Source organism: Diceros bicornis, chromosome 1, assembly GCF_020826845.1.
Source record: "Diceros bicornis minor isolate mBicDic1 chromosome 1, mDicBic1.mat.cur, whole genome shotgun sequence".
Lineage (NCBI taxonomy): Eukaryota > Metazoa > Chordata > Mammalia > Perissodactyla > Rhinocerotidae > Diceros > Diceros bicornis.
In genome coordinates this window covers 55,262,603-55,288,791 of record NC_080740.1, presented here as the reverse complement: position 1 = coordinate 55,288,791, position 26,189 = coordinate 55,262,603, and the positions used below count along the sequence as shown (strand labels likewise).

The following is a 26,189-nucleotide window of genomic DNA, read 5'->3' as shown; positions in this document are numbered from 1 at the left end:
GAAACTTTCAGAATGATTAAAATGTTCTATATCTTAATTGGGGTGGTGGTTACATTGGTGTATACATTTATCAAAACTTGTACACAGAAAATATATACAATTTATTGTATGTAAATCAACATAAAATGTTGATAAACAGATGTTTAAAAATTCACATGGTATTAGGAGAGGGACAGTGTGGTAGACTATCAGGTGGTGGGAAACATGTGGAGACAGCAGGACTTAATCTCCTCCTACGTCTCGTGTACTCTGCTACTGTCTGAGAATTCTGTGACAGGAAATCAAACACAGTCCCTGCCCTCACTGATACCACTGGGTGGTGAAGTGAGAAAATAATTAAATACAATGGGAAAGACTCTCTGATGGGACTTGTCTAGGTGTTATGGGAACACTAGAGGGAGTGATTTACTCTGCCAGTAGGAGGGCTTCACAGGGGAGGAGACAATCAGACTTTTGAAGGAAAAAAAATCAGATATGCTTGGGGAAGAAAGGGTAAATGTTGGTGAGGAAGAAAATCACTGGAAGAGGCAAAGGAGCAGAAAGTAACATAGCTTGCTTGGGGAACAGAAGGAAATTCAAGATAGACGAAGGAAGAGGTAGTGACAGAAGGGAAAGAGGACTGTGTGGGGCCAGGCCCCAAACATCAAGGCATTCCAATTTTATTCTGCAGATGATTGGGAGGCATTCACCTGAGAAGAACATGGTCAAGTTTTGATCTAGGAAAGCTCACTCTAGCGTGGATTAGAGAAGGAACAAGGAGAGAAACCAGAAGCCATGGGAGACTGGGACAGTAACCGAGGCAAGGGATAATAACTGGAGCATGAGTTGGCAATGAGGCAGTGAACAGAGGAGGGGCAGAGCTCAGCACCTGCTAAAATGCCTGAAACAGGTCACAAATTCAAGTCCATTATTTCTCCCAAAATGAAATTTGTCCTAACATCTCAACCTCTCGCAGCTATTAGAAACTCACTCAGTGTATGGAGCCATAGAGCCATAAGTAGCACCAGAGCCGCCTTGTGATTGGAAAGGACGGGATATGCTCTGAGCATCAGCTCATTCAAATTCCCCTTCACTACCAACACACCTGGCAGGGCTTTCAAAACGGGATCCTCCCCAACTAAGACCTAGAGAAGGACAGCAACTTGTCCAAGGAGACACGGCAGTTAGTGCCAGAGCCGAGACTAGACCCACTTCCTGACTCAAATCTTAATGCTTTGCCATCAGGCATTTCTTCTTCCTTGACTTGATTTCTACATAGGAGTTTCCAATGTGCTGACCAAAGTCAGAATTTTTCATTTCTCTGAGTTTATGGCTTTAGGTACCTGAAGGAGGAGATGAAGGTCACCGAGATGAGAAGAAAAGAAGAGGTCTTGGGAACCAGGAGGGGCACCGGCGTACCCTCTGTGGCCAAACAGAACCTTGCATTCTAGCTGTTTGATTTTTCCACAAAGTATCTACAAAGGCAGATCAGCACTGCAGAAGACAGTCACACGAAGGAGCCTGCGCTTGATGTTTTGAAACTAGTGGAGGTTCAGAATTAATTTGCTGCTTCTCTGGTCCCAGGTGACAACACTGCTGGAAGCCTGAATGAAGTTCAGCAGATTAATCGCGCATATTTTATAGGTCCTGAATGCTGTACACACAGCATTCCTGATGTTGATTACTGTCTCAGTCAGTGCAGGGGGGTTGTTTTATGATGATTTCAATTACAGATAACTGTTAGACCTGGAATCACTCATCAGCTGCTTGTAAACCAGAACGTGATATGAACACTGGCTGCTGAAGGCCAAGGGCTGCCCAGAACATGCTTTTAATTTAAAGCAGTTGATAAAATAGCTGTTTCTAGAGAAAGAAGTTCTGTTCCTCCCATGTTTTGTGTGCTTCCCCATTGGTCCTTTCCCTGCTTTGGATTTGGAATGATGCAGAAATGACAGCACTGCTGCTTTATGCTCCTTTCTGGTTTTCTACCAGGAATAAGCAGTATTTGAATATTGCTATTTGGTATGCAAAGTTGGGCAGAGGGAAATGACCCAGCAATCCTGATACCCTCAAGATGAATTCCCAGCATTATATAATAGGTTCCTGGTTTCCTGCAAGTGACCTGGTGGAATGCCTAAGTATGATGCCCAGAAACACTAGGGGGCACTGCAGGGAGACAAAGGGCCATCAGGCAGCCAGGATGTTCACTTTGTCACACTCAGGCACCTGAAAGCCAGCCTTCCTCTACTTAAGCCATCAATGTGTGTGTAGCCAAGGGCAGCACTTTAAACATCTCAATTTGAGAGAGACCAGGTGTCCAGCAAGTGGTAGCCCCATCGCAGGGGCCCAGTCATCACAGCTGGAAAAGAACAGGTGCTAGCTAAGCCTGAACTCTCATTCCACTGGGAGAACCTGAGGGCCAGGGCCAGGGGGTGGGAGGAGTTGGGGAGTTCCTCCAGGTCACACACAACTGGAGTCTCACCTCAGGCTAGAATCAGACCTCAATGCTCTAAGTTCAGTGATTATGTTTAGAGACTTATTATTTCTATTTTCTTACTGGTTCCTTACATCGGAGTCTCTGAAAAGGCAAAATATTTATGAACTTGTTCCTACAATCACACCTTCCATCTCTTACATTTTCCGCAAAATCCCATCTTGAAGAACGCCACACTATTGGGTTCTCTTTTCCATTTAAAAAACCCGGTGATCAGCACTGCAACTATCCTACTCCACAAACGATGGCGGGCGGTAAAGCAGAGAAGCAGAGGCCCAACCCTACCAGCCTCCAGAATGTGTAAGTTTACATAATAAATTTGTTTACCCTCATCTACACATGCATAGGTTTGACCCCGAGCACATCAGCCCTAAACCCTCTCAGCCCTGTCTTTCTGGTCCAAAATACTCCCTACGTTTTTCATTCCGGAGCCCTGGCATGAATCCCATACACTAATGTAATTTCAATTTTGATTTTTTTGAAGAGAAACAATGTATTGTTGATATTTGTGGGGATTCTCATAGAAACTACTAAGTCCACATTCTCACCAGCCTGTGACTACAAAACAAAGTTACCATTTTTTTATACTCAAATTATTACAGCATAAGTCCTACTTATATAAATCCCTCTAGCAAATCCCCAGTATTTTCTCTAAGCTTTTCCTATGGAAATTGCTAGTCTGGCCAGACACAGCTGCTTCCTTCTGGTCTCTGTTGGTGATCACCCCATCATCCCAACTTCGGGGAGAGGGCACTGTGCTTTCTAACTCCCCACAGCACAGCTATGATGTTAACAAGACAGCACAGGTTCAGAGAAGCATAACTTCTTCCCAGAAAGGTAACTACGTTCTCCTGGAGCGGGCTCTTCTAAAGGCCCATGGGCTCTATCTCACTCAGTGTGCCTCTGGTAGCTGGTCCTTGCCTATCTCCTGGCCTGTCCCAGATAGCCGGGCCTAACTCACGGCCTTCAGCAGAATGTTCCAAGCATCTTTACGCCCATGGCCTCCCCAACACCCTCTTCACTCTTGGCTCCAAATTAAGGAAGAAGTCCTTCCACACTCCCATCCAATGCCAGCGTCCTGCCTGCTCTAGAATTAACCTCTTGGGTTGACAATGGAAACTACGATTTCCTCAGAAGGAAACCCACAATCACATCCTGGAAAAGAAAGTCATAATGGTCAACAGTAAATTTAGCAACACCTTGCCTTTTACTACATTAAGCAATACCAGGAGATGTACCAGTGGTCCCATCTGCCCTGCTCAAGCCTGATCCTAGTGCTCTTCATCATCTTTCCTCACCACAAAGAGATGAGTTGAGGCCTGTGCCCCTCCCCCCTTGTCTGGTTCAAGCTCCCCTTCTTCTGTGAGCAGATGCTGGGGTGAGAAGACTCATGTGTTTTCTAAAACAGGCATGGGCAGGGCAAATTCAGAGGTAAGAGCAAAACAAAACAAAAGAAAACAAGGTCTCTACCTCTGTGGGGACAGGACACACTGCCAGCACTGCTGGCTGCCTTTTAGAACAAAACACTTAAAATAGTCTGCAGCACCTCCATTTCATTCTTTGGTACATGTGGGGCTTCCCCAAGAGAAATGAGGGAGTTACTAATTGCCTTACATCTGCATGACTGAAAGGGCCCCTACCAAAGAGATAGTCCTCCAAGAAATTTAGGTTCTATTCTAAAGACAAATTGCAGCAATCATCCAGAAATGAAACTTCCTTCAACTCCACAAATGGCAGAATTTCTAGCTTCTAAAAAAAGTTTAGTGTCTGTCAGACTTCCTGCTGCATTCAGATGACACTCTCAGTGCTGTCACATAGAGATCCCAACATGGATGTTTCTAGGCTCTTTAATCCACAAGGGCTTGCTGAAAATGCAGCTATGTGTTAAAAAAAAAAAAATGAGGTCACAAGATGGCAGGGACACAGTAGGACCAGATATTAAAGTACAGTTTTTGGTAAATTGAAGCCTTTAAGGAAAAACAGTATAATAAACATGATGGCCCAATTTGGCACATAAGTTCCTTGAAAATGCTTCATTTTTTTTTTCCAAATAAAGAAGTAGACTTCCAGAGCTAAATTAGTAGTAAAGACCTAGTATTCTACATTTACAAAGACAGCCAAAAGAGAAAAAGATCAGGATTCAAAGATGTTACAAATATTAGAAGATGCTCACTTAGTTTAAAGGCATAGGAGAGTTGAATCTCACCATCAGGACCACACAACCCTGTGCTGTGGGTCAAGAACCACACCGTGAGCTCCACTTCTACTTCCACTTCCGCCTGGGCAGCACCACATGGCTGGGCACAGCTGTGGCCTCTGAGGTCCGCACTGCCTCACTCAGACCCTGCTGCCATTTCTAAAGTGGATGCTTCCTTCTGTGAGGGTCCTGGGGTTGCTCAAAATGGCACAGAGTTATGAAGTCAGCAGGGCTTCGTATGCTCTCAGAGGGGTCCAGAAACGATGCTCTTTGGTCACCTCCTTTAGAACCACCCCCAGCTCCCTGCCCACCACAGAACTTAGTCACAAATCAAACAGAGTCCTGGGCCAAGAGACAAATGAGGGAGAAAGCCTTTCACTGTATCACACCTCACACTTCTCAAGTTTGCCCTGCCTGCTTCCTTCTGCCTTTAGGATGAGTTCTCTCCGGGAGGCTCCCCAGCCTCTTGTGAAGAGAGAATTTTGGCTGGTTCACCTATCCATCTAGAAGACGTGCTGACATGAGACTGATGCCCAGTGGACATTAAGCTCCCACACCCCAAAGACACATCTTATATATGATACACCACCATGGAGGATGGAGCTGCAGTGTTTGCCCTTTGTAGTCATTCAAAATGTGCCCATGCTCATTGACCTTGCGCTGCCAATGCTCATCTCTATTTCAGAACATGACATATGCTGGCTGAATGCATTGTTCTTGAACAGAGAAATTCAGAACTAGACACCCAGGACAGTTGGAAGAGGGCTGGCTGGCTGCTGGGATGTCCCTTCTGCCAGGAGTTGGATTGCTTTCCTCAGGATCCTTCAGAGTTGGGGGGGCAGGGGAATGGGTCATTCTTCCCTTCCTCTTTTCTACTGACTCTCTGTGGGCTACCACCTACACTGGTGGCTGCTTCAGGAAGAGATAAGTGACACCCTACATATAGTGAACTCAGCACAGAGACCCTAACATGCCCACGCTCCAACATGTCCATTCATTCAGAGATCTCTCGAATTTCTTAAGCCCCACCAGTACCATATTACATGCAGTTCTAGCCTTAGGGAAATGCGAATATAAGAAACACCACAGACGAAACTTCACAAACATATATGAACATCAGAAAGATATCTTCAAGAGAAGCAACCTCCAGTGCAGTCAGAATGTTCTCCTTCGCACTAGAAGTAGCCACTGTCCTGGGCATGTGGCTCCAGGTCCAGCTTCATCCATTTCTTTGGTGAATTTAACTTTGCCCCTTTCATTTATGAATCTAGGTGCCCTTTAGCTCCTGCTTGGGTTACAAGGAAATGAGTTGATGGGGTGTAATCTTCCAATAAAGAAAGTACATATGGGAACATATGTTGGCTCTATAAATCAACAATCTCCAATGTGACCATTAAATGATTATTTCCTATTTTTCCTCAAATTCTCCACGAGGAAACCATCAACAGGAGGAGTGCTAGAGTGTGAGGGTGGAAATCAGACCTCAGGCAAAGCAAACATTCTCTTCCTTTGTCTCTCTTGCCAATGTCACTACATTTATTGTTGGCATAATTGGAAAGCTTGGCTTTGAGCCAAGAGTTGCCTTCTGAATGAGGGGCAGTGCGTGAAAGAGCCATAAAATGTTAATTGCTCCACATGCAAGCTCAGGGCCACCTGCCCCATGCTCCTAGGTCACATCAGTCATCGAAGCCTCTAGTCCCACCAAGTGATGAGACTTCCCTAGCAGACTCCCAGAAGAGGAATAATAAATGCTGACCTCCTCTGGTGTCTGCAGCTCTGTAACTGCATAATTAACATTTATATTATGGGCCTGAAGTTATTTCCAAGGCTCTGGAAATAACTTTTCCAGACTGAGAAACTGAGTGCAGAATGAAACAGTGGCCAGGACTGCTAAGCCAACAGTTCCACAAGGACAGAGACCCCATCTGTCGCTGCTGAACCCCTAGCCCACTGCTCAACCCCTGGCACTCAGCAGAAACACAATAAATATTCGTGGCCCCTTCCCTCTGACTGTTGCCTTCACTTCTCCCCCTACTACACCCACAGACATACACAGGAAAACACAGATACACAGAAAAGCTCAGCCAGACACCCAACAGCACACAGATAGAGGCACACACATAAATGCACACTCACATACACGCAGACACACACATAGACATCTTTACCTTAATAACAAGGTTTGGGTCTAGATTTACCATTACTTCTTTCATTACTTTGATACCCTACTTTGATGGTGAGAATAGAGCAATTTCTACCAGTGGGGTCTGGTTTGTTTCTTTAATTTCTCAGTTGCATTGGAAAAGTCATTAGAGTTTTTCTAGGCCAATCTCCTCATTTTAAAATGAGATGGGAAAACTGAGCCCCAGACGGGGAAGAGAATTGCTTAAGTGAATTAGCGATGGTCAGGATCAATCTGGTCCTTTGTATCCTAAGTGAAATGGCCCTGAGTTCTTTCTGGTGACGACTCTGCAGCCAAAAACTCCACCAAAGTTAACCTGATAACAAAAGGGGCTGCCATTTACTAAGTGTCCCCCACTTGCCAGGCACAGAACTAGGCTTTTGACACACATTATCTCTAATCTCAATATCAATACTGCAGGGTAAATATTATCATCTGCGTCTTAGAACTGAAGAAATCATAGTTCAGGGAGGCAAAATATTCAATTAAACCACATGAAATTGACAATATTTTATCATATCTGTCTGATAAAAATGGCAAATTAATAATATTCCCGAGGCCTCAGAGCAGGTGAGTGGCCAGGCCAAGTTGTCCCTCCAGAGCCCTACCCCCTCTTTTGAGCCTCCCTGAATAGACAGCCCAGGCTCCTCTGTCCCTGACGCCGGCTGGAGAGCCGGGCCTGCTCCCTCAACACCTCGCCTTGGCTGGTCCTGCTTGCCTTCTTGCATGTTTACACTAACCTCGGACTTACTGCCCTCTGCTCTAGGCACTGAATCTCCATCACAGCTCTCCTCTGGCTTTTCTGATCTCAGCTCTCTTCGCTTTGGAACTTTTCCTCTCTCATCAGATCTTTAACCATGCTGTTGACTCTTCTTTTATCCAAGAGGGCCCTTGGGCCACATTGAGCCTCCCCTGGTCCACACTGGTCTGGATAGCTTCTCCTCTCCTACCCTGTCTGTCTTCTTCCTCACTTGGAGCCTCTTAAGCATTTACTCCTCACATTTTTGCAGTTTACTTTAAGATGGCACTGTCTTGGCCTTAAAAATATGTCCACAAATGTTTTGATTCTCCTGCTTTCAAGAGGTGAAGCTCACCTCCCCTCCTTCTGAGTGTGGGCTGGACTTAGTGACTGTCTTCTAACAAAGAGAATACAGCAGAAGAGATGGTGTGCCACTTCTTAGATTAGGTTATAAGAAGACTGCAGTTTCTGACTGGATTCATTCTCTCTCTCTCTCTTTCTCTCCCATCACTTGCTCTGGGGGAAACCATGTCATGCACAGGCCTATGGAGAGATCCACACGGCAGATTCTTGCCAATAGCTGTATGAGTGAGCTTGGAAGAGGAACCTTCAGTCCCAATCATGTCTCAGAGGCTACAGCCCTGACCAACAGCTTGACTTGAAAGATCTCAAGCCAGAACCACCCAGCTAAGCTGCTCCTGGATTCCTGACCCACAAAAGCTGTGAGATATGCTTTAAGCTTCTAGGTTTGGGATAAGTGAATAAGTAATACAGGCACCTTTGGCCTTAATTAGCAGAAAGAGGCCTCGCCCATATCGACAATCACATATTGCAGATGGGCTTCCTTATTCGCTTTCCCTAATTATTCTCCACACTGCCTCCTTAATTGAAAATTGGCCTATACTTGCTCCCTTCCCAGCATCCTTCCTTGCCAGGTGCCCACTGCTTTGAAGACCTAAGCTAATAGGTATTTTCGGAGTAACCTTTGTTTTTAGTTCCATTTAGCTAAAAAGCAAACAAACTAATGAAGAGTGAAATAACAACAACAAAATCTCCAAAGATATTACGTTCTTATCTGGCATGAGTATATGCTGCTGCAAAATGACTTACACAGCTACAGCACCACTCAAATAAAACATCTCATTGCTCTGTTCTTGGTCTCTGACTCTGAGCTACACGATGAGAATTTTCCAGTCCACTGAAATGCATGCTGACATTAGAAATATGTCAGAGTGGTGACAGAGACAAAAGACTCGAACGTCTGAAAATTGAGTCCAATTCTCAGGAGTGTGCACCTTGCCCTGTGTGGGAAAATTATTTGAAACATTTATGCAGGGATAAAGTCCTACTACTATGAACAGGGAAGGTCCCTCTGCGTTATTTGGCAGCCATGGAATTCTACTGACTAGAAGTTGATTTAATGTAAGCGGACTTTGAAATCCTGTTGGGAGTTCAGAAGAGGTCTTTACCACTGGAGCGCTACTGGGACAAGACAGTGTGTGCTTTCTTTAGGCCACTTAAATGGATGTACGTGGCATTTTCTCTCTCATTCATTTTGCTCCTTTTGTCTCATCCATGTCTCACACTCCCTTATCTGGGACACGGCATAGGAGCTGACATTACAGATCTGCCCATCCTGAGAACCACCAGGCCTAAAGCTCTTCTCATTCTAGGGATGCACTAAGAACATTCCCCAGGTCCAAAGTCAAGCCTCTCCAGCTGGACAGAAATCAGGTCCTTGGCTACCAAGATGGAAAGTTGTCCTATAAAAGAGGTGGCAGCATCTAAGGTAAGACATGGCTAGAGGAGGTCATGTGAAGTGGATAAAAGCAAACCTTAATTGGAGACAAAAATAAGCCTGTTGGATTTGCTTTTGAAATTACAGATAAGGGAATTTCAAAATATAGCTTGTATAGGCTTCCTCCACTCACCAATTCCATTGACTAAATGGATTTCTGAAGCAGCCAACTGGAAATGTAATCTGTATTTCAAGAAAGCTAAACCAGCTTTCATCACTCAAATGTGGTGATTTAGTGTTTCCACAATGCTAAAGCATGAAAGAGAGTAAAATAATTTGAGATTGAAACCTAAAAACACACAGGTGGATGAAACAAAAAGCAACTGGGCCCATATCAGAGACACCTTTCATTGTCTCAACTGTCAACAGACTCTTGGATCTAGCTATGGGACTTCAGTTTTGTTACATAGCCTCTCTGTGCCTCGGTTTCATCACTGATAAAATGGAGACATTAATAGAATCTTCCTCATAGGATTATTGTGAGGATTAAATAGGACAATTCCTGGCACATAGGAAACACTCAATACATATTAGCTGTTGGTGCTGATGTTACTTCTATTATCATCCCATTCTGTCTCTGTAACAGATCCACATGAGAAAGCCACATCATAAGCATAGTGTTGCTTGAGCATGGGGTCTGCACATTTGGATGAATCCAGTGTTTACTGGAATCAGCCAGGATGCATCATCTCCCCATCTCTATTATATAAGGAAGGTTTCATCTGCTGGGTCAGAATATTCCAAGTCTGCTGCTTAAAGCTTCTTCTATTCTGGTCAGATGAGCACTGCTTATGCACCATTTTACAGCTCTCCTCTGCCTTTCTCTTTCCTTTTTAATAAATCAAACATTCTAGACAGTCTTTCTGAATGGAGAACCAGTGTTTCTCCTTCAGGTCTCTTAGTTTCTCTCTGGCATGACTAGTATGCATTAACTGTAACTTTTACCTCTCGAAGGGCTCTCTTACTTCCCTCACTCCCTAGTTCTTGGCACTTTAGCCCCCAAGAATTTACCATCTTTCTTTCTGACAAATATTTTGCCCACAAAAATTTTTTGAAATCTGTAGAATTATTCAAGGATTTCAGTTTAGATACTTCATAGGTTCCCAGTAGTCTGATAAAATATTTTCTTTTCTGAGTCTGATGAAGGCACTTTGCCCTGATGCTTAATATGGTTGTTTATTTCTACTTAAAATGGGAGGAGGAGATCATCCACAAGTGTAAGGTGACTTGAAATTATAGTGATTATTATATATAATCCTGCTAGAGTTTGGGTTTGCCTAGGCTGATCATGGGGCATTACAGCATCACTGCCCAAGGGGCCACATTTCAGATTAGCAAAAGCAACTGAACAACACCAGTAATAATAGTTTTCATTATTTTTTCTAACAATATTTTTCATTAATTTTTAAACTGTCCTTATAAACAAATAGATGATCCTACTTAATTATGTCCAAAGGATACTTCAGCCAGATCAGATTTCCATATCAATTATAGGCAATGAATCCACTTTCTCTGAAATGTCATCCTAACATAAACATGGTTGCTCAGGTCAAAGGTTCCTGGCTGACACTGCAAGAGATCTTTTCGTGTGCAAGATGCTTTATATATACTGCACCATTAGGTTTTCGCAACAAACCTTTGAGCTAGGTGTTATGCTTATGAGGCATAGATAGGTCCATTAACTTACCAGAGGACCAGAACTGGTAAAAGATAGAGTCAGGATTTTTTTTCTTTTTTGAGTCATAAATCAATCTAAAAAGCAGAAGCTGGGGCAAGCCCAGTGGTGTAGTGGTTAAGCTCGTGTGCTCCGTATCTGCGGCCCCTGGTTCAGATCTCGGGCACGGACATACGCACCGCTCATCAAGCCATGCTGTAGCGGCATCCCATATACAAAAATAGAGGCAGATGGGCACAGATGTTAGCTCAGGGCAAATCTTCCTCAGCAAAAAGAGGAAGATTGGCAACAGATGTTAGCTTAGAGCCAATCTTTCTCACTGAAAAAAAAAAAAAAGCAGAAGCCACTTTAGATATTTCAAGTAGAGAGGGATTTAACACAGAGAATTAAGTTACAAAATTGTTGGGAGGGCTGGAGGAGCAAAAGGGAGGTCATAGTGTGATCCAAAGATAAACTATAGGGAGTCACTGCCCCACCTCAGAGCCTGCACTTTTCTGATCCACGGCCCTTGACCCTGAGTGACCAGAGCAGCTGCCTCAGGAGGTCACGGACCTCCTCAGCCATTGGGTGATGCCACTGCCACAAGGACTATATGAAGAAGTTCATTTATCACCTAAGTGACCAACAATTCTCTCATTGGAAGAACCTAAAAGAGATCCCTGCTGAAAAGAGAGTCTGGAAAGTGTAGTTTACAGACTTTCAGCCCCTATGGTACAGAAGACCAAGGGTACCTATGGATAGAATTCAAGTAGCTCATGAACTTGGATGAGAAAAAATAATTCCGTCACCGTTTTCACTAACCTCTCACTGAAATTTAGCATATCTTTCGATTATGAGCATAAGTAACTATACGAAGAAGAATTAATAGTACTGTGACATTTTTACCAATAGAAGGCACAGATATCTTCATATCACATTACAGTTGAAATATTTCAAAAATGCATGCCTACCCCAAAATTAGTGGCTATTACATTAACAAAAGCAGTATATATTACCATATCACAAATTTGTTATTTTATGTATTTTCACAGCCAATATAATTGCTTTCCTACAAAATCTTATGTTTTTTATTTTAGTCATTTAAAATCATTATCTGAAGAGAGGTCCATGGGCTTCACCAGATCCTGAAGGGTCTAGGGAACAGAAATGTTAATTACCCTTGGCCTAGAAGAAGGACAGGACTAAGTCCTAAAATCAACACACAGAATCTGAAATCTGAACCCCTTTCTATCAGACTCCATCATCTGTGCTTTAATCATCACACTCTACTGGGCTTTGAGAGTGAGAACAATCTTGACGGTATAAAAAACCTAAGTGTTCCCAGCTTTCTTGGCACTGATGCAGCCTTGGGAATCCCCAGAAAACACTTGGAAGAGTAGTCATCCAAAAGATCCACCCTTTTCAGAGTGGGAGGTGTCATCTTTAATTATCTTTGAAGAATTTCACTCTATTTCGCCACACATTGCCTTTTCATTTGCAAGGTGCCTCTTCCAGTGACTTCATTAAGACATCTCAGAACTACAGAGCTAATTCCTATTTTCATCAGGCAGAGTAATGACATGTGCAAAGATTAAATGTTTTCTGTGCTTAGAGGAAAAAATAAAGATGTTATCCTAAGACTTTTTCCATGAAACATCCAACTCAAAATGCATGTGTGCAGTATTTTCTTTTCTGACAGGGCTTCCATCTGTAAGCACAGCTAAAAATACAGATGACCTGTTTGTCCTCATGCACCTGAGAATGACAGAACTAGAAGAGACTTCATTTAACAAATAGAGACAAAGAGAAATACTGTGCCATGGTTAGTGGCTCAGCTATAGAGTCAAATGGACTTTGAACCCCAACTTCTCATACTGCTTATGTGTTAATGGGTATAAACCCTGGTTAGAGAGTCACTAAATCATAGGTTTATCATCTGTGAAGCGGGGGGAATTTACTTCTCAAGATATTTTTTATAATAAATGAGATACAACTTGTGAGATGACCAGCACACACAATGAATATTATTAGTACAAACAAAAACAAGACTAGTCAAGGTCATAAGATGGGAAGGTACAGAGCCAGGTCTAAGACCCAGGCTTCTGTCTCTTTCTGCATTGTTCTTTTCTGCATGAAGACCTTCTATGTGACAGTTTTCTCCTCTAGGACTTGGCTAGGCAGGCTGGCCCCTTTCTAGCTTGTGCCTAGAGAAGGAAAGGTATAAAAACAACATGTTTATGTAATAAACAGAGACCCTATAAGCAAGACTTGCTTCTTCCATCACCAGAAAATGAAAGAATAATAGTGGTCCCAGACAGACATCAAGGGAGCTTTTAATCTTGTACCTGTTAGTAATCAGATTTCTGGACTCTAAGCTCCCTCTGATAAATTGGCTGTTCTCTTTTCACATCTCTGTGATCCATTTGTAGCACATGCTCAGCAAAGGCTTCTGCTCAAATCATTATCATCTTTGGCAAACTCATTTCCAGGTGATTCAACAGATTTCAGAGAAATGACATGTTCCAAAGTTGTCCTGTCACTCACATGGGAACAGGACAGGCTTTACCAACCACTTGGCTGAACAGGTTTGTAGGAGAGCACCTCTGACATAGCCCAGGTCCTCAGGGACTCATAGAACAGGGGAGAGCACATGCAAACAGGCCACATTCCCCATAAACCCAGGATTCTCGGGGAGCGCGTGGCAGAGAGTCTGACCTTAATGGAAGAGGTAGTTAGGGAGCTGCCTGGAGGGGGTCACTTAGGCTGAGGAGCAGTTCAGCAGAAAGAAGAAAAGGATAAGAAATGCCAGGCAAAGGAAACAGCATATTCCAAGGTCCAGAAGTCAGAGAAACGGAGTGGGTTTAAGAAACTAAAAAAAATTCTGTAAGATTCTAGGATTGGTGGACATTCAACAAAATCTTACACCTTGGATTAAGAAAGCTTCTTTTTCTCTAATATTCTGATACCAAAAAGAAGTTGTTTACGCTACGTTGAAATGGAGCCAATTTTTTTCAGAGTGGAAGCAACATCCTTGTAGACCTTTAGCTTATAGCTGAGAAAGCAGTGATGATCACCCAACAGCTGCTGGGGTTTGTGTGAACCAAAGCAAGGGCCTTAGAAGAGACCCATCAGGCTGGGCCTGGCAGCTGAGCTGGCCTCACTGTACATTTACCACCCAATGAGAATGAGTCGTGCAGGAAAAAACAGCATTCCCACTAACATAGCCACCAAGAAACTCCCTACTGGAGGGTCTGACTGGAGGCGGGACTGGCTTTGCACTGGACATTCCACTTAGTCTCTTGAGCTCTTGTTAGCCAAGGGCAAGAGAGCAAGTCAGTTTTAGGGTTCAGTTTTTGTTGATTCAGGCTAGGATGTCAATCACTCCGATTTGCAGGACTCACGGACTCTAGGAACATGGGGCTTTCTGTGCTAAATCCAGGAGAGTGCCAGATGAACCAGAATGAGTTGGTCATCCTAGTTCAGCCCACTACAAGTGCACCTACTCTGCTGGGCCCCAGGCTAGGCCCTGAGGATATGGAGATTGATATGGCAGTTCCTGCCTTCAAGAATTCCACAGCAAAATGAAAAAGACAAACATGTAACCAAAATAAGTCCAGGGACCCCCCCACGTAGCCCTCTCTTGATTAAGTGGTGAGTCAAAGAAGTAAGTCCAACAACTAAAAGTAATTAAAACACAATTCTAATTTCTATTTATCTCTCTCAAAGAATTTTAAAGGAAATCCAGTTCATCACACACATTCCTCTTTTTTTTAATCCCCTTTTTGCTCATCTCATCTCCAAATCTCTCTGAACCTTAATGCACCTGAGCCTCTGGGGGCATCCTCGCACTCAGCTCCCTCTCCTCGTTTCCCTGGCACCCTTCTCATGAGGGATCTTCTTCTTTCTCTTCCCTGAACATGCAATACTACTTCCCTACCAGAAGTGGCTGCTGGGACGAAGCCTCCTCCTGGGCGGTTCCAGGAAGGCTGGGGACCCAGTGACTCCAGAGCCCGTCCTCCCCTCTCCCAGAGAGGAGCAGTTGTTTCCTCATGTGATCGCTTTTCTTGCAAGAAATTCTCCACCTCATTTCACTCCCACAAGCAGATCATTTCAAACTACTCTGCGAAGGGCCATGATGAAGATAATGTGTGTACAGGGAGGTGTGTAGCCAGAGAGGTGGGCACTTAGCTCAATAACACAGCAGACACTTGGTCGCTGGAACCACATCAGGCTTTGTCCTGCAGATTTGGGTTTCTCACTGTTCCAAACCCAGAGGAATTCTCACCATGGAGGAGAGAAGCCCTTTAAGGCTGCAGCCATCCAACCCACAAGCAAATGAGCTTGAAAACAAAGTGAAATACACAAACCAAGCCCATGATGCTCTACTTGCTGAACCACTTAAGAAAAATAGCTTCTTAAGGGGGACTCGGAGGTAAGGGTAGCTAGGTCTGCAGGGGATCATCTACCTGGTCACTAGAAATTAAGTTTCCTCAGACAGGATTAATTCTGTCCCTAAAGGAACACAGAACCTCACTACAGTGACCAACATATTGGTTGGGGCGGGAGGTACCTTCTGCATTATAATTCATATTTATACCTTCATGGCCCTTTGCCATTGTCCTTTATGGAACATCATTAAAATTGTCAGGCTGCACAGACTGATACGGAGCCAGTCTGCCTGGGTTTGAAGCCACTGGCTAACTGCGGGATCTTAAACAAGTTATTTCACCTCTCTGTGCCTCAGTTTCTACCTCTGGAAAACAAAGACAATAATATTACCTATCTCATAAGGTTGCTAAGAATATTAAACAACATAAAATCTGCAAGGTACTTAGAATAGTGCCTGGTACATAGTAAGCATCACATAAGTATTTGTTAAATGACTTTAATATTTTCAGTACCATCTAATTTGTACTTACTTTGTGCCAAGCACTATTCTCACAACTGTTCCAAAGGGCAAGCAGCTTAAAATTATCTCTGGTTTACACCCAAGGAAACTGAGGCTCAAAAAGGAAAGTAACTCAATGGCAAAGTCAGAAGCTAAATCCAGGTCTGTCTGGCTTCAAAGCCCATGCTCTGGGCCCTTTTGCCATCCTGACTCTCCAAACCAAGTTTTGGAGAACTATTCCCCAAGAAGTTTGTCTAAAACCTGCTTCCCCACCAAAGTCCTTTAGAAATCTGAGGCCAGTCTTGGAAGAACTTCAGGGAGCTGCAGTTGGCCCAGGGAGAGGCACAGCCATGGGGCCATCCAGCCTCCACCTGGTCTCTGGCAGGTGCGGCTTCAGGCCGGACTCCACTGCCTAGTAATCAGCATAAGTTTCCAGTGCCCATGTGTGAGCCAGCACTGTCATTGCAGCTGAAAAAATCTGCCCCCTTCGAGCTTCCTTGCTCGTTACTCAGGAGAATGCCTCCCTGGGGAAGCACTCCTGTCTTCACCGCCAAGTGACTCAAAAAAAACCTTAGGCCCCCAGAGCCTGTTCCCTTCTGGCTAGTCCTGCTTTCCCAGGGGAGGAGTGCCACCGCTGATTCTGGGGAGAGCCTCAGGCAGGACAGAGGACAAGGTGAGCCCCCAATCTAATGCACAGCTGTGCCTGCAGATCAACAATAAGAATAGTAAATATAACAATGAACGTAGTGGTTATTACATATGGAAATGGGAACTAACATGAACTGAAGGAATTACTGTGTGCAGGGAGCTCTTCTGAGCAATTTACACACATCATCTCATATACTCCTCACAATAACCCTAAAATAACCTTTATTAATAACTCCATCATACAATGTGAAACTCAGACCCAGAAATAGGAGGTTATTTGCCCAAGATCCCACAGCTAGTGAGTGGCAGAGAAGGGGAGAGGGCTCGGGTTGTCTGACTGCAGAGTCTGTAAGTCTCTTTCCCTTGCTCCAGGATCCCCTGCTCCAGGAGACCTGGACTGAGGGACCCACGAGGCCATTTCTCCCTTAGCTCTGGGGATCCAACTTCTCAGTAACAGGTTTTGTTTCCCCGCCCCACCCCTGCCTTGCCCCAAGTCTTCTTGGCTAAGTTGAAACTACCCAAGAATTCTTTGGAGTACATCTGACCAAAGCATGGAGTGTCCAATGCAAGTAATGTTTCAGAGACAATTTACATAAATGAGTGAGTCTGTTCCAAGGTGAGAGACTGCATCAAAGCTTCCCCCAGGGAACATTAGGCTGGCTTTGCAAGCTCAGCAATCAGGTAGGATCCTGCTGCTCTGTACCATCCCTGCATCTCTCCCTAAGTGATTCTGGCTATCACCCAAATGGGCCTCTTCAGGGCATCTACACCTTGCTGTGGACCTGGGCTGAGAGGTGTGTCCCTAGGACAGCTTGCACCCTCTGCTTTCTCACACACAGCCTTGGGCTATGCTGTAGATGCCTCTGCTCTTCTTTAAACTGCTCCACACTGAGAGGTTTCTGCCCGGGGCTTTCCTGGGGGTTCTGAGGCAGATTGCTACATGAGCAGCCATGACAACCGGCCTCCTCTCTGGTATGTATCCCACAATCCATGCCCTTGGTGGTAGCCATGTGCAACTGTCTATGACAGGCCAGAACATTCCTTCAAAATAAGGAGGAATCCACTAGTGCATGGGAACAAGTCCTCATGAATAGCTCCTCAGCAGATGGAACCGTGGTGGGGCTGAGGCTCAGCTCCCTCTTCTCCACTGCAGCTGACACCCCAACTCCTTGCCCACTTTCCCGGGATGCCCCAAGATTGGGTGGTTTATAGTTAAAAGCAAGGACTTAGAAACCAAATAAAGTCAAGTTCTGATTCCAGCGAGACCACGTGCTGGTTATGTGACCTCAAACAAGTTGCTTAGCCTCTCTGAACCTTGGTTTCTTCCCCTGTAAAAGGGGGATAATAATAACACCTACCTCACAGAGTTGCTATAATGGCTAAGTGATTTAATGCACACAAAGAAATTAGCACAGGGCTGGAACAGAGTTAGCATCCAAAAACTGGTAACTGTCCACTCCATGTTGGTTGGTAATTGCTCAAGGTACCAACCTCCTCATATAGGCTGGTGACTCACGAGTCTGTATTTCCATTACTCTCTGCCTCCTTGGCCTCCATATGTGGAGTGTACAGATACTTCAGTCTCAAAACATCCACAAAAGAACCCTCCTCTTCTCCCCAAATGAGTGTAACACATAAGACCTTCGCAACCTAGTCCACTCCCGTCCCTGACATATATAGCTTTAACTCTCACTCCATGGGACTAGTCACACTTTTCTAAAAAGAAAATGATATGTTTCATGCCTCTGCACCTTTGCATGGCTTTTTTCTCTGTCTAGAATACCCTTGCCTAGTTTCTTGGGCTAACTCACACCTCTTGCTTTCCATTCAAGCATCATTTTCTCTGAAAGACTTCCCTGACACCCCCTCCCACCCCAAGCTGGGTCAGGTGACCTCTTATGAGCTTCCACAGGCCCTTGTCCTGCTCCCATCATTGCCAATATCACACTGAATCAGAATGACCTGTGTAGCAGATAAGCATCTCAGTCTACAATCTACATTGTGCATAAAAAATACCTTCCCTTTGTTGCTCAGTAAGTGACCTTAATTTCCATTCAAGCTCCCAAATCATAATCTCAGTCATTTCAGGTAATATTAGTTAACTTGAGATTTTCTCAGCCAATTTGGCCCCACCTGCAATCCCCACACCTTCCCCAGCTTTAGTCTGGGCTCTGAGGGTATAGGTAGGGTGAGGAGAGAGATGGATGGGGCATCTGCTCCTCAGTTGTCATCATTAACTCATGCTGGCATCTGCTGAGATATAGCCCACCCTCCTCTGATCCTCTGTTATCAATCTACAAAGGTCTTAGCTCTGCCCCATGATCTGTCTCTTCAAGTTCAGCACTATCTGGTTACTTCTGTGTCTCTTTGGGTGCACAGGAATCATTTCCCTGTTCTCCATGCAATGCTGAGTTCTAAGAAGCTGTCTCAAGGCCATGTGCCCTCGACACTCCACTGCCTCTATGTGTAAGGATAAAGAAAGGACAACTCAAGGAGTCTTGTCATCCTCCCAGGCTCCACCAAGAAAGTCAAGTGCAGATATCTTCCCTCTAGGTTGTCGCCTAAACCTACCTGTAGATACTGTCAATTTCCTAACTCATCCTCCCTAGAACTCATCCCTGAGAGCCATGGGATCCCTTCTAAGGAAATAGCACCAGTGTTCGTTTCTATTGCATTCCCTCCAATTCTTTTCCTTTAGCCCAGAAAATCTTTATCTTTTATGGAGTGGGGAAAAAACAATCCCAAACTCTGGTTGATCTTATGTTATCTAGACTCTGAATCTCTTTAAAGCAAAGATTTTTGGAAACCCAAATTCCCAAGGTTTTGGAATCCCAAAATCTTTTCTTTCAAACTATTGTCCGTGCCTTGAATTTTCAAACATATTTTGAAACTCAAATGCAAGACTTGACTCATATCTTTCTGTGTTCTTCTGTAAAAATACTTCCCTGAGGCAAAGAACGCCTCAAGGTCTAATTTGAATATGGAATGTGCCACATGACCAAAAAAAAGTAGTAACCAAATACAGTAGTAAATACATCAAACTAGTATCTCACTACCTCCTAACTTGTCAGATTCTCCACCAGACCGAGCTCTTTGAAGTCCATTATTTCATTTCTTTTACTAATATTTACCATATTCTCAGTAAATTTTAGTTGAAAAACAAATAAATAAAATATTGATTTCTATTCATTGTGTTTGGAATTTCAAGAAATAAACAATATGTTGGATTATTAAATAGAGTGCAGATAAGCAATACAAAGGGAGCAAAGGTCTCCGTATTGGAATGGCAAAGCCAACAGAACAGATAATCTTGATTCTTCTGCATCACTTCTTTTTTTCCCAGAATTTACTAAGCAGTTACTATGAGCCAGACACTGCTAGATATTTTACAGACATTATCCCACTTAATTCTATCTTAGAAATGAGAATGCGGAATCTTTTAAGGAACAAGACTCCTAGTGCTTGAGGCTCAGTTTTTTCACTAGAAAATGGGAGGGCTCTCTTTGCCCAGAGAATAGCCACCAAGCTCTAAAGCCTTATCAGTCCGGGTATAGTCGATGGAGAAGATGGGAAGTTGTAGAAAATGAGCATCCTTCCTGGCATCTGTGGCTCTGACCTCATTAGACCTGCAAGTGAAAAACCAGGGAACATACTTATCATTTCATTTCATGTTCTGTACTATCAACTCTTGCACTGAGATAAATTCATGGACATCAATATGGGAAAACTGGTAATAATTTCAGAAGGGCTCTTGGAAACTTCATATTGCATTTGCCCTAAGGCTCATAATTTGACTTTCAATCAACATAGCTGAAATAAGTGGTATAAAAATTTTATAGCCAAAAGAAAACGTGTGTGCCAGGAGGTAACTTCCTTTATGAGTTAATTATTTACTTTGAAAGTTTAAGGAAAATATTGCAACGTAAATCACAGATGCATTGTTCCTTAGATTCTGGCTGGAGAATGGAGATGACTATGGAGTCATTCATTCAGATTCATCCTAAAGCTATTGCTGTCCAGCTGTATTGCCAGATTAGAAACTACAGAGAGGGCAATTTGGTACAGGGGAATGACCGCTAGACTTAGACAAAAGACTTGAGCTCAAACCAGGACTCTCTCCTTCTCCACTTGCTAAGTCATTTATGGTCCGAATTCTCATCTCTCTCCTGGGGAGAAAAATATCAGCACTACCTATAGCACGTGGTTGCTGTGAGGACCAAATCAGCTGATACATGTGAAAGAGCTTTGTGCACTGTAAAACCTCATGCCCTTGTGAAAGGACAGAAGGTAACCTGGCTAATGGGCTCAGGCTTCCTGCCCCTCTTGTAGGGATAATGACAATAACAGCTAGCACTCCTACAGTGCTCACCACGCACAAGTACTGCTCTAAGTGATTACAAATATCAATTCATTTCATCCTCAAATAACCCAATGTGGTAGGTTCTACTATTATTCCCATTTATAGTTAAGGAAACGGAGTCAAGGAGAGGCGAAGTCACTTGCCTAAGATAATAAGCTGTAAAGCTGGGATTCTAACCAAGGCCATCTGGCTCCAGAATTTCTGACCTTAATGCCCTTGGTAGGGATGTCTTCCAGTCCTCCTCCCAGCTTCCCCTCAGACATCTTTATCCTTTGATCCTACTGTAAAGCCATATTTCTTTGGGCCATAAAATAGCTGAAAGAAGTACATCTCTCTAGAACAGAGTCTGCTTTGGGATCTGGTGCTCCTTCCCCCACTTAGTGCTATATCTACGTATCTCCTAGGGATGTAACTTCTGCTTGCTGGTCCTCCCTCTGCTCCCTGAGGTCATGCAGAGCAAGGTGAATCCCTTCCACACGGAAGCAGTTAGAATACTGAAGATAATCCTCAAATACACTGTGAGTCTTTTTAAAAAACTAAACATCCAAACTCTTCAACTACTTATCCCATGGGACGGTCCTAGGACTTCTCCAAATGCTCACCGCCCAATTCTGTGTGCCTCTGATTTCGTCCCCTAGAAATAGGCTGTCTACAATTGGACATATAACCACAAGGGCAGTCTGTCCAGGATAGAGGCCAGGACTGCTATTTCCTTTAGCCAGGACTGTACACCACACACTAAAGCACGGCTAAAAATCATGCTTAATCTTCACACACTGCAATATCCATCTGAGCTCAGCTTCTCTCAAGCCTGGAGTTTGAAGGCCCTAAGATATGGAAGCTCTTTCTGGTAGAGAACAACTTTTCCAACTGGGGAAGGCTCAGCCAACTCCCATCACCCAGAACTTGATTATTTTTTTAGATTATTCCTCTCCCTACCTCCCAAAACCTCCTGGATTCTTCCTTTTCATTCTCCTTCCTTTAGGCCCCGTTTTTTCAGCTTCACTAATCATTTACTAATTCATTCATTCAACAAATATTTATGGAGACTCTACTAAATAACTAGTACTCCAGAAGCAGGGGTCAGAAAATATCAGAACTGTTTAGTAGTTCTGAAGATGTTAGAGATTCAACATATTTTTTTGAAGTCTTCTGGGAATTTGCAGAGATCTGATTTATTCAGACTCTCTCTCTGCTTATACAGACATGATTCTACCTTACTTATAGCAGGTGTTCCATAAGTGCTTGCTGAATTTAATTAAAGGTCTATATATGTATGATGTACACATGTATGATGATCTATGACATGTCCAAATGTCGGTTGCAAGGAAGGAAACAGAGAAGCATATCCACTTTCCTTTGTGGATTCTAACATTTATGTTTCCATCTTGCAACTGCATTAAGAGAATAATGAATCAGGTAATTTTCAAAGAAATGTCCAAATAAAGAAAAGCATTTGTAGATTTTCTTAAGGACGTCCTTTCTTCTGGCTTAGCTGTTGACTTTGGGGAGATGTTGGGTACCAAATGGTTTGTTTTAATAATAATTTCCTTAGATGAAGGGTTTTCTTTGATTTCCTTTCTGTTTATGACATTTCTCTGTGTAACAAATTGTTTAACTCTCAGCTAAGAATGAAGAATGGAGTTGTTGTTAAGTCAATCTATGCTCATAAAGAGTTATTAACAACTATAAGTCATTTTTTAGGCCTTGACTTTTAATAGACTTTTCCTCTCCCTTTATATATGTATCACATTTATTGCTACATCACACACCACTCCAAGACTCAGTGGCTTAAAACAATGGCCATTTTATTGCTCACAGTGTGGGTTAGCTGGGCTCAGTGTAGATGGCTTGTGTTTGCTCCACAAGAAGTCAGCTGGGATGACTCAGCTAGCAACAGAGATCCAAGAAAGCCTCATCCATGCTTTTGGGAGCTTGATGCTGGCAGTGGACGGTGGTTCCTCAGCTCTCCTCCAGGTAACCTCCCTCTCCAAGTGGCCTCTTTGGAGCAAGATGGCCTGGATTTCTTTACATTGTGGCTGTGTTTTGAGAGCAAAAGCAGAACCTACGTGGCCTCTTAAGGCCTGGGCTGCAAAGTTCCAAAACATCACTTCTACTACATTCTCTTAGTCAAAGCAAGTCACAGGTCAGTCCAAATTCCAGGGGTGGGAAAACAGACTCCACCTCTCAATGGGTGAAACAGCAAAATCACATTGCAAAGGGGTGTAGATACAAGAAGGCATAATTCACTGGATGCTATTTTAAGGACTCCACTATATACATGCTCTCCAAATGAATGGAATGATGTCACTCAGATGAAGTAAGAGGGACTTTCCCTGCCAAATCCTGGTGAGAGGTGACCTAAAGTATTTCACTGAGTCCAAGAATGCCCACCAGATTCAAAGCAGCCCACGAGGACTGATGTGACTGAAGAAGGTCATCCTTGAGGTACTGGTCCACCTTGAGTCCAGTGGACAGGGGTTGGCTGAAATGGAGACTACTGTTCAAAGCCCAGTGCATGGTCTTGGCAGCCCGACAGACCTGGGTTCAAATCCCAGTTTTGCCACTTGCCAGTCCTGGGCAAGTTGTCAACCTCTAAGAACCTTTCTTCGCAAGCAGGAAATTGATGTAATATTATTAGGGGCCTCACAAAGGCCTTCATGAGAATTAAATAAAGTGTTTCAGGTAAAGTGCTCAGCACAGGACCTGGTAAAGAGTGAGTGCTTAATAAATGACAGCTCCCATTTCATTTGGAATGGAAGCCTTTTCCTCTAATGAATATGCTCCTCCTATCTCCACGAGCCTGGTATTAGAAGGCAGGCTGGGCTTTCCTTGGCCGGGAAGCAACAGTGAGATTCAAAATATTGAATAATCTGTGTGGTCCTGGACTAGCCAGTTAGAACTTAAGCCAGTCTTAGGGCCCTGTTATGCTGAGCTTTAACCCTTCAGTCACCGGATTGGGGGAGGTCTAGGACATCCCAGGGGACAGGCCAGGGCAAGCAGGGTGGCAGGGGAGCCCATGAAGGGCTTGGAGCAGTGGCTATTTACCAATAAATACAGAAATATTTCAATGTTGTAACCCCAAATATGGCCATACAGGTGTGGACCAGCTTAAACAACAGCCATGTTTGGGACAAGAATTACCAAGGCCCCTCTTCTGTGGATGACTTGATTAGTGCAGCCAGCCTGGAAGAAGGAAGCCAAAATCTCATCCCTTCCATCCAAAGGCGTGGGGTTTAAAAAGTAGCCATTGCCCAGCAATGATTCAAACCAGGGAACAAAAGTATAATCATGCAATTTTGTCAGAGTCCCATGCATCTGACGGCCTGGCAGCCAGCAACGGGAGATAAACACCAGCCGAGAAACAAGTGAAGACGAGCATCAGAGGGAGCAGGTGAGGAGTGTCCGAAGGCTCTGATGTGGAGAGAGACTAGAAAAGCAGGAACACAAAATGTGCAGCTGCAAGTACTGGAAGCCAAAGAAGTCGAGCTCTTTAAACTGAGTAGACGGAAGGAGAAGGGAAAATGTCCTTGTGAAATGTCCACACAACTGCTGCTAAGTCCAAAAGTCTGTGCTTAGTGCTGTGGGGGCCAAGACGTGAGACTGCTCCCACCTTTGAGGGGCTCATGTGCACAGTGACTGGAGAGCTCACTGCCCAGGACTAAAGTGGGGGCATCCAGTGAGGCCAGTGACTGTGATGATGAGAAGGAGGAGGCTGGAGAGTAAACTGGGGAGAAAAGAGGCAGGATGGAGGACTTGAACGTGCTCTCAGCAAGAACACGGTAAGTGTGTGAGAGAGCCTGCCCTGGCTAGGCCTTAAAGGCCTGGGCAACTGGGCGGGCTTTGCCAGGGATTCCCCAAGTGACTGGGGTAAAAGTCTCCTAAGCCTACCGAATAAGGCCCTGTTTCCCAAGACTACAGTCAAGACCCTCCACAATTTGGTCCCAACTTACTTTAACAGCATCATCCCTGCAAAGTGGAATTGTATGGAATGAGGAAATGAATAGCATATACTTCATGGGGTAGTTACAAAGAGTAAGGAGGTTAATATGTGTGTCAATCACTTAACACAGAGCCTGGTCCATAGTCTATACTTGGTAAAAGTGATGATTGTTCCCACTACCATGTACAGTTGTGCACTGCACGAAGTCGTTCGGTCGCTCCAAGCCATGTATCCGTGAGGTGTGTCTGCCTGAGAGGGTGCCATTTTCTCATTTCCCAAAACTACTGCATATGCTATCAGAGCCCTGATTTCTCATAAGGTTTTGTGAGAATTAACTGAGATTATTATGATTATTACGTGCTTAGCTCAGTGTTTGACAAGAATATGTCCAATAAATGTTCATTGTCTTTGCTTTATTGTTGTTGTTGTTAACAATGTTTGATCTCCAATCAAAAAAAAAAAAATCCTTTCCTGTCAAACCAGTTTGCCCATTGCCTGATGAACATGGAGTGTACACTGCCCCTCCAAGTTTCTCATCAGCCTGTCTAGTTCACCCTCTGATGGTTAAAGCCTTCCCATACCCTAAACCCCTCTTCAGTTCCTGCATCCTCTGTAAATCCTTCCCTGACAACTCTTGCCTTCCTATTTTGAACCTCAAGAGCATTAATTGTCAGCATAATTCACTTGGCAATTAATCATTCTGTGCCTTGTCGTACTCCCTATAGTAGTTAAACCAATTATGCTGAACTGTCTTTCTATCTTCCTCGTTGCCTGTGTCCCCACCCCACCCCCAACTCTTGGATGTCCCTGCAGCACCTAGCCCAGTCAGTATCCGCCACCTAAGAGGAGCTAGGTGTCTCCATTTGGAGAATGACATGAGATATGGTAGTGACTTGAAGAGTTAAGAGCAAAGTGTCTATGGAAGGTTCTGGGATGGTTATGAAGAAACCTGCCAAAAAGAGAATCAGCACATCAGTTGATCAAAATGTCCACTTCAGGGTGCCTGTGTGGACAGAGTCTAAGCAGGTATTGCTCATTTTCTAGGATCCTCTCAAATGAAACAAAGAGTCCCAAGGAGCCTCTGTGAATTCACCTGCAGTTCTGAGGAACTGTTTGTTAGCCAAGGGAACATAGGAGCCTTGGACCTTACTTAATGATCCTTTGAAACTGGGGAGAGATGAACTCTTGCTTCACACTTTGTGCCCCTCTCCCTCAGCTGGGACCCTATTCATTGAATAAGCATGTACTGAGCATCTGGCAGAATAGAGAAGAGGTTACAGGACCAAGATGAATGAGTTACGGACCCT

The 26,189-nt window shown here is 44.0% G+C and overlaps 1 protein-coding gene across 1 annotated transcript in view; it reads left to right on the top strand.

The window, feature by feature from the left end:
* The first annotated feature begins 2,717 nt into the window (after positions 1-2,717).
* The window catches only part of TRPC7 (transient receptor potential cation channel subfamily C member 7), a 195,599-nt gene continuing 172,127 nt past the window's right edge, over positions 2,718-26,189 (top strand). Inside the window, exon 1 of the mRNA XM_058549377.1 lies at positions 2,718-2,773. Within this exon, the coding sequence (XP_058405360.1) occupies positions 2,718-2,773 (56 nt within the window). The remainder of the gene's footprint in view (positions 2,774-26,189) is intronic.